Source organism: Filicampus tigris, chromosome 4 (genome assembly GCF_054856515.1).
Source record: "Filicampus tigris isolate MCC_2025a chromosome 4, RoL_Ftig_1.0, whole genome shotgun sequence".
NCBI classification, from domain to species: domain Eukaryota; kingdom Metazoa; phylum Chordata; class Actinopteri; order Syngnathiformes; family Syngnathidae; genus Filicampus; species Filicampus tigris.
In genome coordinates, this window is record NC_141220.1 from 4279274 (window position 1) to 4295772 (window position 16499).

Genomic DNA, 16499 nt, shown 5'->3' on the forward strand with positions numbered 1-16499 from the left:
TCTAGCAATTTTAGTTCTAGCTATTTTGTTTGTTTGTGTTAACTCTATGAACCTTGGTATGCATGAGATTTGTTTGTCGAAGTACTACATGGTAAACCAACATCCGCAGGCAGGTATTGTGTATATCAAACCACACTCACCACAGATGTTCATCACAGCCTCTGTGTTAAAATCATCTCCTTCCATCCACTCTTGAGCCCTCAACTGCAAACATAAAAGACATCTGACTGTCACAATGCTCTGCATTAGGGGTGGAAAGGATCATGAAATCCATGGCTCGGTTCGTATTTCGGTTTTGAGGTCACGGTTTGCAGTTCAGTACACTTGCACTCTCTGGAAAATCAGTTATGTCTTGTATAATGTGTTAACAAGAGAAAGAATGAACACATGAAGTATTCTCACATAACTATTATTATTGTTGTTCTTTGTATTATTATTTAAGTATTTTTTATTAAGCTGAAATACCCTATCTTTGTTAGTCTGTCCATGCAAGCCGCATACAGTGAGAGGCAGAAAAATGAAACAGTCTTCCATTGGATGGCAAAAGGTTCAATAAATCTTTGTGTACCCGCCAGAGGTGGGAGTAAAGGCCTAGATACGCCAATCCAACGTCAGAGGTCGGGAAGCGTCGTGGCGTCTGATTGCACCGTCTGATTGGTGTAGTGACCACCGCTGTAGCGTCGGACCCCGTGTAGAGAATGACGGTATCGACGGCTTTGTAATAGAATAAAGGATGGTGATTACCACTCTTTTTTTTTTAATTAAAAATAGTGCTTCTCTTCCACTGCCACGTTATTTTTACATTTTTGATTGAAACAATAAATAAGAATAAACTCAGGCCTGTGTGAAAGTCACAAACTATTTTGTATAGGCGTTTTTACACCAAAAGAGGTTGGATTGGTATCTATCCATATGTTACAAAAAATACAACCTTAATATAGAACTATGGTACAAATAAGGCTGGGCAATCAATCGCAATTTATTCATTTCGATTTTGGCTTCTCACGATCATAAAAACATAATCAAAGAAACGCAAGCGTGCTTTGCTTGAACTGTTTAATGACACCTCAGTTGGACTCTACTCTAAAACTAAACAACAAAAATATTTAAACACATTGTATATTTAAATAGAAGACATCCTTTTAAAAAGATCGCCAGTGCCAATGCTAAAGACAGTGTAAAATCCTATTGACATGCTAATGGGGAATTTGCATCAACTTCCGGGAGTGATAATCCTTCAAATAACCAATATTCACACACAAACACTGTAGAAACAGATGCAAATAGGCAATACTTTAAGTATTACTGACATACATTCTTATCTATCCTGAGTTTCGGTAGTTGAATAAATATATTATTTGAAATCAATGAATAATATTTTTTAATAATCAAAATTGTATTTTTTTTTTCTATAATTACTCAGTCCCAAATACAAACACGAATAAAAACATAAAACACTAAAGTGAAATTATGGATTAAAATTTTTGGGAAAATTAAGATAACTGATGCTCCATGAATTGTTTTTAGTATGAGAGCGCATAACCTACTTATTGGGTGAAAGAGCCACTTCAGTTGTCTGGATAAGAAACAGGAACAGGCCTCCTTAACTGGCCGAGTAGCATACAGAGCAGTGTGGTCGGCTTCAATCTTGTGTGAGCTCTGGTAGGTAGGTAATGTGCTCCCAATCTGCTCTGATCCCTAGGTAACAGGTGAAGCCAGTGTAATTTCTGGAAAGAGATGAAAAGATCAGTGAGAGAGAAATACAAAAAAAAAAAGATCTTATAGTGACCAGAATGTTTAAATATGTGAAGCTGAAAAAGTGCTATTGAAGTAAAAAGCATCAAACTGGCAGTTAAAGAGAGGCTGCATGGATGGAGTCTTACTAAGACAAGGATCTAGCCAGGAAGGAGAAAACCACAGTGCCACTGAAGGGAACTCGTGCTGGAGTAAAAACTGGGTCAGCAGGGCTCAATGGTCTTAAACCACCTGGCCTTAGTTTCCATTCCAAATCTATTCTTTCCTAAAATCAGTGAGTCAACAAGCCATTCAGTTTCATTTCCGTGTTTTGCCGTCTACACCCATTTGGAGAACCTTTAACAAGCCTATCCATGAACAAAGAGAGATTCAAGCACCCAAAAAAAAACACAAATACACGCACGCATGCACATACACACTCAAATGGTTAAAATGGATTTCACAACTTCGAGATCAAGTGTGAAGTAAACTTGGCCAACCATCTTTTGAGTAATACTAACGGCTAAAACAATTTTAAAGGGAAAGTCGAACCAAAAAAAGTCTATACTCGTGACCCCTCGGAGGATGTCGCAGAATTTTTCCCAGCATAATGGCTTACGCACAGACGATCGCGGGAGCTCTGAAATAAGTAACATCAGTGATATAGACGATGCGGTTGTGGACTTTGAACCAGTGGAACGTGATATATGGTTAAGATATACAGTATGTTTGTAGACAATGGCTCTTCGTCATGGATGACATCAGCCGTTTGCGTGTTCCGGTGTTAGAGCGTTTGCTAAATTGCTAATGTACATGTCGTCTTATTTTATGTCTAGTTACTAGGGCTGTTCGATTTTGCCTAACAAGAAAATCCCGATTATTTTCTCTCAAACCCGATTTTACGATTACGATTTCTTTGTAAAATAAAAAATAATGAAAAGAAGCATTTTGAATGTCTTTTCTTTAAACTTAATTTTTCTTTCATTGAACTCAAAATGCCAGTTAATTAAACTTAATACACACCAAACAATCCATTGGGATTAACAGCATTTTGCTTAAACAATAGATTTCAGATGTGTTCCTTATTAAACCAATAATGAAAGAAGAAAGTGCATATAGCATCTGAAACGAAATCATCAACATGAGAGAAGGTAGATAGTCAAGTCTGTAAACCAAACAGTCTGTCAGCAAGTCATTTTGTCAACCATTTGCCAAATCATTTATCAACTAAACGCTCACTTGCCTGAGCAAATACCAGAATCGCCGGTAGCCATGGATGTTGCTGCTGTTGTTGTTGTTGTTGTTGTTGTTGTTATCGGACTGCGCGGTCGTGGGAGGAAGCAGAAGTGCAGAGGAAACTACGGTGGCTTAGATTCACAAAAAATTTATAAAATCAAACATGCCGATTTGAACGTTTTTAATATCGTTTTATCCAGAAAATTCGGTTTCGGTTCAAAATCGCTTAATCGAGCAGCCCTACTAGTTATATATTGATCCTAATACAACATATCTGTTCAGAGCATCTGGCTCTGTGCTTTAACGCAGTTCTAACCAGACTTCGGTGAAAAGTCTACTATACACCTGCATTTCACTTTAGCTATTAGTACGCTTAGTGACTCCTCATTGGCCTCTTCTGTGAAAACAGTGCTTGTTATTGGGGTTGTTTATTTGTCAGTACGGAGGAGAGGATATGCATCACGCAGCTCATTACTGCTGCTTTGCACGGTCTTACATATGGTACAAATAAGTCCTAGCTGCTGTGGCGCAAGCTTGCTTGGAGCCTAGCAATCAAGAAGCCAGGCAACAGCGTGACGTAGATGCAACGTTTTTTTGTTTTTTTTAACCAGTTAGGCGCTGGTTAGTGTGACCTGTCCGCAGTAGCATGCCGTTAATTGGTGAGTGTGGGGGGGAAGAACCCTTTAAAAAAAAACAAAACTTTGTGTTGTGAAAGTTGTGAAAGTACCCTGAACTGCTGCTTGTGTACCAAGTGTGTCACGTATGTGATTTTGCCGTCCCTGATCGTGCTTTAAGCTGTTTAATGACACCCTAGTTGGAATTTATGTAAAACTAAATACACAACAAAAACAATTACACACATTGCATATTTAAATTCAAAACATGTTGTGTTTTGAAAAAAATCGCTAGCACAAATGGTTAAGTCAATGGAGGAACCCATTCCAATGCTAACGGAAATTAGCATCAGCTTTGGGAGTGATAAACCTTCAAATCACACAAATGCAGTTGAAACACATAAACACAGGTAAGATAACAATACTCAAAAGACATAAATTCTATATTTGTAGGGTACATTAAAATGATTAATTTTGATCCCAGTTATTCTCTTTGTTCTCGTTCACGTCCTCTTCCAACCGTTTTTTTTTTTGCGGTGTTTCGTTTCAAGTAGGGCTGCCACAAACGATTATTTTGATAATCAACTAATCACAAACACTAGTCGCGATTAGTCGACTAATCGGATAATATATAAATCGCAGCAAATTGCAGTAGCAAGCTGCTGCTCTCATAACCATCAATAGCTTACAACTTTAATTCTTTATATACAAGCGAATCATAAAGTCAATTAAGATGATAGTACATTCAACTTGTATTAAACTTCGCAAATCAAGCCATCATTCCTGACATGTTTATAAATGAGACAACTTAAATGATACATTGTGCAGAGTTGCATTAATACAGTCAGTGAACTGATCTATAAATACAAAAAGAAATACTTGTATACATATTTCACTCTTCTTGGGCTACAAGACTTTTTTTTTTTTTTTTAACATAGAAGGTAGTGAAATCAGAGGGCTAAATTGGGAAAATGCACTGCGCTAAAGAAAAAACTAAAATAAACACTTGGTTTTTAATTTTGTCGTACTTTAACCTTTATCCAAAAGGTTTTGTTTTTCTTCACTAGTATGCATAAAAGTAATAAATTGATCTACACAATGAAATGTGGTATGCACCTGGAACAAAAAAGGAATAACTTTTTTTTTGCAGTATAACGTAGTATATTGCAACAAACCTAATTATGGGTGTTATTGTTATGTGAAGCCGATGGCAAATGTCATTTTTGTGTTGAATGCTGATATTTCCCAGTTCATTTTGTTCATGCTTCCTTTTTTTTTAATGATCAGGCATCCCTATCGTGCTGCTATGAAAGGCAGGTTTGCATTATATTGAGTATATTTGGTAAAATGCACCATAGCTTTCGGACTCTGTTGCCTACACGAATCAGCCCTTGCACTGCTTTACCCACAATGCTTCATCTTACATCACAAATGACCCCCACTAGTGCGCATGTGCGCTGCAGTCAGGAAAACAGGCAACGGGAGAAGCGTGAGAAGAGGCAGCTTCGAGAGAAAAACAATGCGCTAAATAAATACAATTATAAATAAACGACGTGTCGACAATTAAAATGAATTTTCGTCAATTTTGATCGTCGACGTTGTCGTGATTAGTCGACTAATCTTGGCAGCCCTAGTTTCACTGTTTTTGAACTCATCGCACGGTAGGTCTTGTGTTCTTCAAAAACAACTGCACAGGGAACAAAGATAACACTAACATTTATCTTTTTTTTCCTTGCATTAGTGTTTAACTTAATTCCTGGTGTTGTTCATTGCAAATAACTTTGCTTTGCACTTTGTATATTTGTAATATTGATTTAAAAGTAATTGGACAATTGGCTATTCCCCTGTTCCATGGCCATTCCGTCATTATTTCACTTACAAAGAGCAGATAAAAGGCCTAGAGTTCGGAATCTGGTGAGGTCATCTCTAAATACAGAAGTCCAAAGAGTTGTCACTATCAGTGAAGCAAGCCATCATTAGACTGAAAAATCAAATGTTTGGAACATTCTTAAAAAGAAAGAATGCGCCGGTGAGCTCAGCAATACCAAATAACCTGGCAGACCACAGAAAACAAGTGTAGTGGATGACAGACAAATCCTTTCCCTCATCAACAAAAACCCCTTCACAACAGTTGGCCAGATCAAGAACACTCTCCAGGAGGTGGGTCTATCTATAAGTCAACAATTAAGAGACAACTTTAGAGGAAATACAGAGGTTTCACCAAAACGGGTAAAGAACAACATCTTATGGACAGATGAGACAAAGATCAATTTGTACCAGAATGACGGAAAGGGCAAAGTACGGAAAAGGGATGTCACTGCTCAAGTCCAAAGCATACCACCTCATCAGTGAAGCATGGTGGTGGAACTGGATGACTTCTACAGTATTTATTGATGATGTGATGAATGAATTCTGGAGTGTTTAGGGAAATATTATCCGCTCATATTTAGCGAATGCTTCAAAACCACTTGGACGGCTTCAAAATGCAGATGGACAATGACCCAAAGCATACTGCGAAAGGAACCAAAGAGCTTTTATGGAATGTTGTGCAATGGCCAAGTCAACAAACTGACCTGAATCCGATTGAACATGCATTTCAATAGCTGAAGACAAAACTGAAAGGAAAATGTCCAAAGAACAAGCAGGAACTGAAGACAGCTGGAGCAGAGGCCTGGCAGAGGATCACATGAACATGCAAACTCCACACAGGGAGGCCGGAGCCGGGATCAAACCCACAACCTCTGAACTGTGAGGCAGACGTGCTAACCCGTCGACCACCGTGCCGCCCGAGGCACATGTAAAATGTTGTAATTCCTACACCGTTCAACTGATTTGTAAACATCCTCAAATTAAAGCTCAATGTGAGCACTTAAAGCACATCTTCATTGTTTCATTTCAAATCTATAGCGGTGTTGTGCAGAGCTGGAATGCTGAAAATTGTGCCACTGTCCAAATATTTATGTACGTGACTGTATGTTGAGAAACCTTGGATTTTTAACGATGGAAGCACAGAATGTCTACTCCAGGGACGTGATTGTGTTTGCTGTAATATTCTATTGTCCCGATCCAATCAGCATTGATCAATCTGCAAATTATGACATTACAACTAATCACAGATTTTGCATAAAGCGCAAAATATTTGCTGATCCGATTCAGCCTATCAGATCTATGTAAAGTCTACTGTATTTAGCATCTCAGAATAGTAGTAGTCTAAAAAAGAATTACTCACACAGTGAAGGAAGCTAACACAGGGAACAAAGGTGTTGTTAATATGCTCTCCCCACACTTAGGAGCGTGAGTAACTCCAAATGATACTGGTAATACAGGAAGAGAGCTATATGAAGAAGCACCTTAACAATGGGCTTTGAAAAACTTAATGGTAATGTAGCAAAACTGGTCCACTTGTTCGGTCTGCACCAGAATTGAAATTACAGCCAGGTCTTCAGACTACGGCTGTCATAAATTTCTTTTTAGAATCGATTATCCTATCGATTATTTCATTGATTAATCATCGTGTCCAAGATCCGCCAGCTCCACTTTGCAGTAATACATCAAATCATACATCTCTACCTTCTGAGCGATCACAAACCCTTGTTGCAACATGATATTGTGTGTTTGATGCTGTAAGCTTGCGTCTATCAGCAACATATGTCCGTGCGGTAGAGGTGGGCGATATATATATCGTTATCATCGTTAATCTTGCTTTCACGATGTGTAATTTTACATTATCGACTATTAAAAACTGCGGGCACGGTCACCGTGAAGAGCAATTCTATTGCACCACGAGCCATATGGATTACGAGGAAAACTTGGCGACCGCGCAGGCACGCTAAACAAAAGCTTAAACACACACACTCAGAAAAGAGTCGCCGAGTTGAACCAACAAATATAAACGAACGCACGCACTCACTTAGTCCGCATCATTCATAACTAGCCTGTATTCCCGAGGCATGTTGCATAAACTACGACGGTTTATTAGTGTGACGCCAGCATACACCCAAACATGAATAAAGTCACAAGTCTACATATCACAGCGATGAATGAGTGGGAAAATGCACTTTTTGGTAAATTGCAGTTTTGTTATTCAACTTTATTCTGAATAGGTTGGGCAATGTATGAAAATGGGTGGTTTTGGGACATCTTTCCCCCCCCCTCGCTGGATGACACTTCGTCACACACATACATTTTTTCCTCATTCTGATTGCTGTAGTTAACACCCTTTTCCTCATTCTTATTGCTCTAGTGGTTGGCAGTGGTACACCAGTTCTTACTGCAGCTCAAAATGTCACATCATTATGGAATAACAGCAGAGACAGTTAAATGACATAAATATTGCCAAAAATCGATGTAAATCTAGACATAATTTTTTTGTCTTTATTGTTAAATATTGTCGTAGACTATCATTATGTTTTGCAGAAGCTGTATTTAGCAATTTAAAAGAGATGTTGTTCACAAACGCTGTCTATCCACAATTGGTCTGTGAAGCAAGTGCAGATTTAAAATATTTTTTGTAGAATATCGTCAAATTATCGTTAGAGTTTTTTGAATAAATAGAGATTTTTTTTTTCCCATATCGCCCACCCCTACCGTGCGGAAAGACCGATGTGGCCAACAGTTGGTTCAGGGTGGTGCAATTTTTTTTTTTTATTATTAAAAACAAGTATCAAGTCATGCATTTTTGTTTTGACCAATTTTTGTGGTCGACAAAGGACTTGGTTGACTTTTTTCCCCAGCCCTACTTCAGACTACTACTTTTTTTTTTTTTTTTACTAGGACAGTAACAGTGGCCCCTAGCCTGAAATTTTAGAGGCACAAGTAGAACATTTATGGGCACACACAGCAAATCGACTTGTGTAAATGTTCACATTTCCACAAATTTTTACTAGGCCTGAACAATAATGTAATTGTGATTTTTTTTCCCCCTCTAAAAATTGCTACTGTAATTTGATTTGGGATTTTTTTGCCAAGGTTCTTTTCTAATGTAATTTTTAACAATTGATCTTTACTACAACAATCTGTCCAGATCTGTTCTGCATAGTAGCATACTGAGGTAAAGGAAAATGAAGCATTAATTGATATGAAAGAAAGTTTATCTGCAAACCCAATTCCAATGAATTTGGGACATTGCATTAAACAAATGAAAACAGAATACAATGATTTGCAAATCATGTTCAACCTACATTCAATGGAATACAATACCAAAATATGTTATATCTACAGCTGCATGCATCCCTATATTATGTAGCATCAAAGTTGTTCAACAATCAGCTTCTAATAAACATCAAGAACTGCCAATGTTAACATTCTGACCCTCTCATGTGGCTAAATTAGGTAACCAAAATCTTACAAAATGCTCTCACAGATTTTACACCACAGCCAAATATTTCCATACATCAATAAACAACAACAAATATATATTTTCTTATATTTATATGAGGAAAGCTACAACATTTAATCCCTCATTACATGACATGTTCGTAGTTATAATTATCTAGTCAAGTCTTTGTTCCAATGTCAGTAATCTCTTTTAACTGGTTTTGTTTGGTAGTACGCATTTCTTGAAATCTTCGAATCCAGTTCCGACCCTAGATCTGCCAAGTGTGGCTCAAATGAAACTGACATCTAAATCTACTTATGATTAAAAAATGTCATAACTGCTACAAGACACAATTTTTGGATCATGTTGATATCGCAGGTACTGTATACTGTTACCACAAACATGCATGGGATCCAAATCACACTGACTTGTGTTCTGCTCACAAAAATATCTGTGGCAGTACACATGACTTTACAGTATACTATGCTACTATGCCTAGCTGCACTATGTTTAGCTTATGAGCTAAACGCAGCACAAGGCGTTGTGCAGTTGATATTTTTATAACAATTCAACTTACAAACATTCAGACTATGACAATTTAACACAAACAAAATCATGAAAATGTGGATATCTGCTATGTAAATACAATAATGAAATCAGAGTAGGTTTCATTTTGTCATAGCTTTAATAGTGCAAGTTGGAAAGCAGTTTACGAATTTATTGCAAACTGTTAGTGACCAAAATGTGCATCCTGGAGGGGTTAACATTGAAAAAAAAATAATCACCTCACAGTGACCAGGGTACTACACTGCTGAGCCAGAGGAACATTAACACAACATTTCTCTTATCATGATGCCTTCGTGGCAACACTCACGACAATGAAGGTTGCTATCTGGATATCAGCAAAAATAGAAGTCTGAAGTTCACAAGATCCATTTCCTCTTAAACAAAAGGTTCATAAAATGAATTACAAAACAATAAAACTCATCCGCTTTTTTTTTTTTACTGATTCTTGAAGAATTGGCTGAAAGTCATTAAAAACGAATGCATGACATGGACTGTGATCAATAATTACCAGGCAATGCGCTTGAGCCAAAATCTGACAAAAATCTCATCATGCAGACTTCAAGTGGACGAGTATAAGAAGATTAACACTAACACATTAATAAGCCTGTAAACATCTCGAATCGTGAGTCCCCTTCGAAGCCCATACAGCATTAAAGACGAATGTGATTACATCTTCAACACACAATTGATTAACATCATATGGGCACATCTGCAGAGAGAAGCAGCAATGCTTCGTCACATTTTCACAGCCAGTGGCAATCAACACTGTCACGATTTATTTTCATAACCAAATATGAGCCTCCCGTCTCGCGGCATTTCGGGGTTAAGGGTGGGCTGCTACCACACCTAGCCGCGTCCTTTACGGAAATAGTACATAATAGGTACTTGAAGTTTACGGAACAGAGAGGATGCTGTCGAAGAAAACGTGCACTAGTTGCTCACCAAGGCCTGTTTACAAAGAGAACGTCTTAGCTTCAGGTAGCATTGTCACCTCACCTGGTCGTTAGCACTGGACACGCTACTCTTTAACAAACACACAGAGGCAAGGGTTGAAAATTCCGGATCTTTCTTTAAAGGTTCGGTAAGCTATATTTACGTAACGCCAACCAATGAGTGGTTTCCCATTAATTTTAAAACTAGTATAACATTTAGTCCAACGGTCTAATAATAGCATTTGACTACTAGCCGCGGAACGCTAAATGTCAAGAATTGGCCAGCGAGGTAATGTCCCTCCTTCCCAACGCTGGGAAAACATCGACGACATACATCATGGATGAACGCCGGAGAAGCAGAAAAGGCTCCTATGTACAACAGAGACAGTACACATGCTAGTTTTCATTTAATACTTACATTTGCTCTGCTAGGATTTCACTATCCATTGAAGGCCACTGGGTACTGTGTTGTAGAAAGTCAAAGAACTGTGACATAAACGATTTTCAATCGGTGACCCAGTTTCTCTTCACCGTCATGCCTGTCGGACCACTAACCTAGTTTTCCAACCAATGGCAGTAGTGCCTGCGCCATTGGTTCTCTTCCGGCCAATCAGAAAAGAGCTTAGGGTGGCAAAAGATGACAGGCGTTGCAGTCGACCAATTACAGCCTTCAGTCAAACGGAATGCAGAGGCTACTTGCGTGTGAGAGTTCTGTGGTGGTGAGTGGTGACCACTGCAAGACGAGTAAAGTTGACTCACGATGCGCGGTGGTGCTGTGTCAATCAAATACAATTATTGAATGCCTGGTCGAGCTGGGTCATCTTTGGGGAAATAAAAACTGATGAAGGGAGAGTTTGCAATTTCTTTAAATAACGTTATTTAACAACAACACTCTCCCAATTTACTTTTGAGGTCAAGCAAGAGGTGGTCAGTACTGCAGCAGTAGTGGTAAAGATTTAAAGTTTTCACCAAGGAGGCAACAAAATACAAGAACTATGTTTGTTAGCTTTTCATTTCCTTTTGATCAATGCAATTTAATGGCATGTTCTAGCAGACATACAATACAGTAATTTCTGGAGTTTTAGTTTCAGGTTCATAAACCACTCGTTTTTTAAAATTGATAGAATTCAGAGAATAAAATTGAATCAGCTGTTATTCTCAATTGTGGCCTACTCCCTTTCTTCAAATTCTTTAAAATATCCATACAGATTGTATAGTTTGTTTTGCAAAAGCAGATTCAATTTAATTTCATTAAGGTGAATTAAACTGAATCAATTTAATGTCATTAAGGTGAAATTAAATTGAATCTGTACGAAATTTGACAACATACCTAGCTCATGGTTAAAGTCCACCCGAACCCGTGTGGCAAAGGTTGTTATGGTCCATTGAAAATGTAGAATACAGTGTGCCGTACTACATGTGTTACAGCTAGACTTTAAGCGATCAGGGTTTTTAGGGTCGATCAGCAATCAAAAGGTTTGAAAACAAAAAAAAAAACAATACTCAATTACCGACTCGATCAGAAAATGGAGCAATATTTCTTGTATTTTCAGTCTACAGTTGACCCCTGCCATGGTGAAAATGCATTGGAAAAAATAATAATAATGAAAGAAAATGTTTTAACTTTTCAACCCAAACATATTTTCTATTCACTTCTTCTTTAAAGAGGAAGTCAACCCAAACATATTTTTTTCAAGAATATGTTCTATGCAGGCCCACTAGTTGAAACAAGGCATTCTTATAAATATTGAGTTTGTGGAATAAGAATTAATTTACCTGTTTTTAGCCATCACTGGGAGCGGCCATTTTGTCACTTCTGTCGACTGAAAATGACATCACAGTTGCCCTGGGCTCAGGTAACGACTGATCACAGTTCACCTGTTTTCTGAAGCTGAGCTATGATTGCTCGTTATCTGAGCCCTGAGCATCTGTGATGTCATTTTCAGTTGACAGAAGTGACAAAATTTCCTTCTTTGACATTAATGAGGAAAAAATGCATGAACATCACCAGTCATTCAGCTGGCCGGGGCTTTTGCTAAAACTATTGGTTAAACTATCTTGGTTCAGAAGCTGTAAACAAATCCATACACTTACCAGCTATGCCAAGTAGCCCAAGCCTGCTCCTTTTAAGCTGGCTGTGTTGTATTGCAATGATTATTTTGTCCTACATTGTCCACTTTTTACCCGCCGTGTACAGAACATAGTACACTCTAAAAACGGATTGGTTAAAAACTACCAATCTAGTTAGTTAAGCTAATATTGGTTACAGTAAACAATAGATTTGTCAGAATTTAACCAATTTGGTTGGTTATGGGACTAGTCATTTTATCGGTGAGCCAAACAACCAATTAAATTGGTTACAGAGAGTACACTTGACTAACCCAGCTGGTTGGCTGTATTCTGTATTCATATGTAGTGTGTAGTAGATACGTATAGACCTAGAGAGTAAGTATATTAATATAGAATTACTTGTAATTCATTTGATACGTTTTAGTTTATATAATTGCAATTCATAAATTTAATTTATTAATCAATTAACCCTTGACCATAACTAGTCAAGAAAGGCGTCACTGTCACAGTGCATTCACACTTTGTACATTGTACGTAGCTTTATATTATAGTATTGTATTGTATTGCATTGTTGTTGAGATGAAGAAAATACTGCACTGGTGTAGCCTTGGTGGTAAAATGATTTTGAAAATATTACATTCCAGGCGGCACGGTGTTTGATTGGTTAGCACATCCAACCTAACAATACATAAGTCAGGAGTTCGAATTCAGTTTCCGGCTTTCTTGCGTGGATTTTGCATGTTCTCCCCATGCCTGTGTGAATCTCCTCTGGTTTCCTCCCACATTCCAAAAACATGCATGGTGTTTTAATTGAATACTCTAAATTGTCCCAAGGTGTGGATGGCTGCTTGTTACACTCTCGCTGTGCAAAGGAGAGATTCCGCCGCTCCTTCTTGCCTGCTGCTGTCAGACTCTTTAACAAGAACATTGCGTAGTCTCTACAAACTGGCGGACATTAGTGCAACTGTGCAGTCCTGCACCTGAGCTCATATCGTGCAATACCCAACATTCCCCACTTCTGTAATACCGTGCAATACTCATATGGACATGTTACAGGTTTGATCCTGAATGTTTGCCGTTAATGTTATACATTAATGGCTACATTATGCCGCCGTCCCTGTGTGGCCTATATCTTTGCTGCTGTAACACTGAAAATGTCCCCACTGTGGGATCAATAAAGGCCTTCTTATCTTATAAAATATGCGGTGCTCAATTTTGAAAGTTATGGTTCTAGTTTATGTGCATACGTCAATCGAGGCAGTGAGCAAGAGCTACGATTTATGTCTGCAGTGTTGCCAACTAGGTGACTTTTCCACTATATATAGTGACTTTTTCGAGCCCTCTAGCAACTTTTTTTTTCCCAAAAAGGGGACTTGTAAAAAAATACAATGGTCCTAATAATAGCAACATTTTTTAAGTGGAGGGAAGAGGGCAAAGAAGATTTGACAATACTGCAAAGCTACAGTTTCATATACTATATGTATTGAGTGCATTTTAAGTCATCATCACTGTATTAATCACTATCAATAATATGTATCCCACCTACCTATTTGGGAGTGCAGACTAGTAGGCTTATATGAGTTGGCAGTTGGTGTACAACAATGTTATAATTTTCAAAGTGTAAAGATGACATTTTAATGACTTTTTATAATTGTGTTTAAAATTTGCATTTTGTAATTCTAATTGCATACCATACCTCCACAAATAGAAATTTAGTGAACCAAGTACTGAACCAAGCATTTTCTAAATTCATTAAAAATAATGTAGGCTAAGTTGAGGTTAGCATGTTGTCTTGGCCCTCGGTAAGCGTCCCAGTTTCTCATGTGGCACCTTTGTAAAATTACTTGCCCACCCATGCTGTAGAGCACAGGTGTCAAACTCAAGGCCTGCAACCTCAATTTATGTGGCCCCCGAAGGCAAATCATATGCGTCAACTTCACGTTTCTTGCTAATTGTTTTCATTTTTGATAACACTGGGATATGAGATATTATTTGTTACCAATCCTCCCTTATAAAACAAAGTGAAAAATTATTGAACAATTTCAAATTATTACATCAATAATTGTGTACATCATATAAGGCGATCACACATTTATATGGGTTCACAGTCATAACAGCCCTCCGAGGGACGTTGTGCCCGACCCCCCCCCCCCCCCAAAAAAATGAGTTTGACACCCCTGCTGTAGAGGGTTGCAGGAGATGTTGGAGCCTAGCTGACTTTGGGCGAAAGGCGGACTACACTCTGAACTGGTCACCTGCAGCTAGTCTGTAGAGCATATACAGAGAATAACAACAACCAATTCACACAGAGCGGTAACTGATCCTACGCTGCCCGCACAAATACAAAAGCCGGTGAGTGTACCACTACACTATCAGCGACTCGATCAGAATTGCAAAAGAAAAAAAAAATACCATCTGCTATGAATTGGCAAATTACCACTAGATGACAGCGTTGAGTCGGATAAATCCAAATGAGTCTGTTTTGTCATTGTACCTGGAAAACGTTTATGCTATACGTTATAGAAAAAAATCCACAATATTAATGAAAACGATAACTCTAAACTCTAAAATACATGGGTATCATATCTATATATGTACATCCGTTATTGATCACAGAGGGAACTTGAATTTGTCACAGCAATTTTCAAGCACGTACACTTTATATTACGTTTAACAATTAGAAAATAGTATACATAACAGCACTGACGTATCAAAATACACAGTGTCTAATCTAGAAATGTATTTTTAAAAAGGGTGTTGATGATAATTCTGCAGTGAATTGCATTTCTGTTCATGATTGATGCGAAGTGACGATTCGGTTACTAATTCCGAGGTGTTCTTGAATGCATCATGGCTGTCACATGGCAGGTGGAGTTGATGGAGCTCGCGCTACAGTTGAGCGACGAGACGGCAGGCAAGATAAGGCAAGTAAGTTAGTGTACTCTTCGGCTCACCTTGCATGCGACACCCTGTTGTGTCACTTTGGGAATGTTTGTGTTTCCGGGTGCGCTCTTTTCATCGGGAGGTGTCTTCACAAGAACACATTTATGGATTTAGTTCGAGAACCGTCTAGAGGTGACGCCTGAGTAAGTAAAACGAAGCAATACTTTAGTAACGTTTGCCTTATATTTTGTCTGTTTGTTGTAAAATAATGTTAAGCTGACGTAGAATTCATTGAAAATCATCGAGTGCAACCGACTGCGTTTTTAAAACAAACCTGCACTCTGAACGCATTAAAGCCTGCAGTTACAACATGATTATGAGTGTTGCAAAAAGGGAAGTTAGTTCCTAGAAATAGAAGCTAATATTGCATAATTAGGTGACTTTTTGGAGTAATTATGACATGCAGTACTGTACTGACTGATGCGTTGTTTGTACTGTAGGTCTTCTGTTATTTATGTTCATTGACTTCACTGAAGAGTCTTTATATCTATCTATCTATTTCTATCTCTATCACGTTCTCCCATATTTTTTGACACCACGTTATGTTTGGAATACATAAAGTCTAAATCACTTCTGTCCAACACCATAACCTTCTGCTTCAGCGTGGTATCTTGTTTTTCAGGGGACATTGAACTGTTTACTTTTTTTTGTATTTCTTTTTTTGTTTTTTTTAATGCCTTAATTCTTTTTGTCAGTGTTGGACTGTATCGCAACTTTTGTTCCGTCTGAGTTCAACAATAGTACTACGCTTCTACTCTGCAGTTATCAAAGACACTATTCCAACTGTGACATGGTTTCAGACATAAATTAATGACACACTTTTTAGTTCATTTTTTTTCAAAGTTGAAAAACAAGGCAACTATTAAAATTGGAACATTTATTGCAGTGGTGATTATTTTGGGGGTACGGCCATCTTTAAGAGTGGAGGCCACTGTGTGAATGAAATATTGTACATTATTTCCACACCAAGTCTCTAGAACAGTGTTTCCCAACCTTTATTGAGCCGAGGCAGATATTTCACATCGGAAAAAAAAAATCTCACGGCACGCCACTAAGCAAAACAATTCACAACAATTCAAAAAGTGG

At 38.0% G+C, this 16499-nt stretch overlaps 2 protein-coding genes across 19 annotated transcripts in view; one reads left to right on the forward strand and one right to left on the reverse strand.

Annotated features, from left to right (window-relative positions):
• bmal1a (basic helix-loop-helix ARNT like 1a) overlaps positions 1-10977 on the reverse strand; it is a 39075-nt gene extending 28098 nt beyond the window's left edge. For all 3 annotated transcript variants that reach the window (XM_086028108.1, XM_086028107.1, XM_086028106.1), the window contains exons 1-3: positions 10819-10977; positions 1548-1727; positions 141-204 (exon numbers count right to left, since the gene is read on the reverse strand). In XM_086028108.1, coding sequence (XP_085884234.1) covers positions 141-186 — 46 coding nt within the window. In that variant the 5' untranslated portion in view covers positions 187-204; positions 1548-1727; positions 10819-10977. The remainder of the gene's footprint in view (positions 1-140; positions 205-1547; positions 1728-10818) is intronic.
• A 3829-nt stretch (positions 10978-14806) lies between these two features.
• Positions 14807-16499, forward strand: part of ppfibp2b (PPFIA binding protein 2b) — a 72517-nt gene continuing 70824 nt past the window's right edge. For 14 of the 16 annotated variants that reach the window (XM_086027848.1, XM_086027832.1, XM_086027836.1 and 11 more), the window contains exon 1: positions 15407-15556. The gene's annotated coding sequence lies outside the window, so the exon portion shown is untranslated. The other 2 variants (XM_086027833.1, XM_086027834.1) reach the window with 2 other exon arrangements.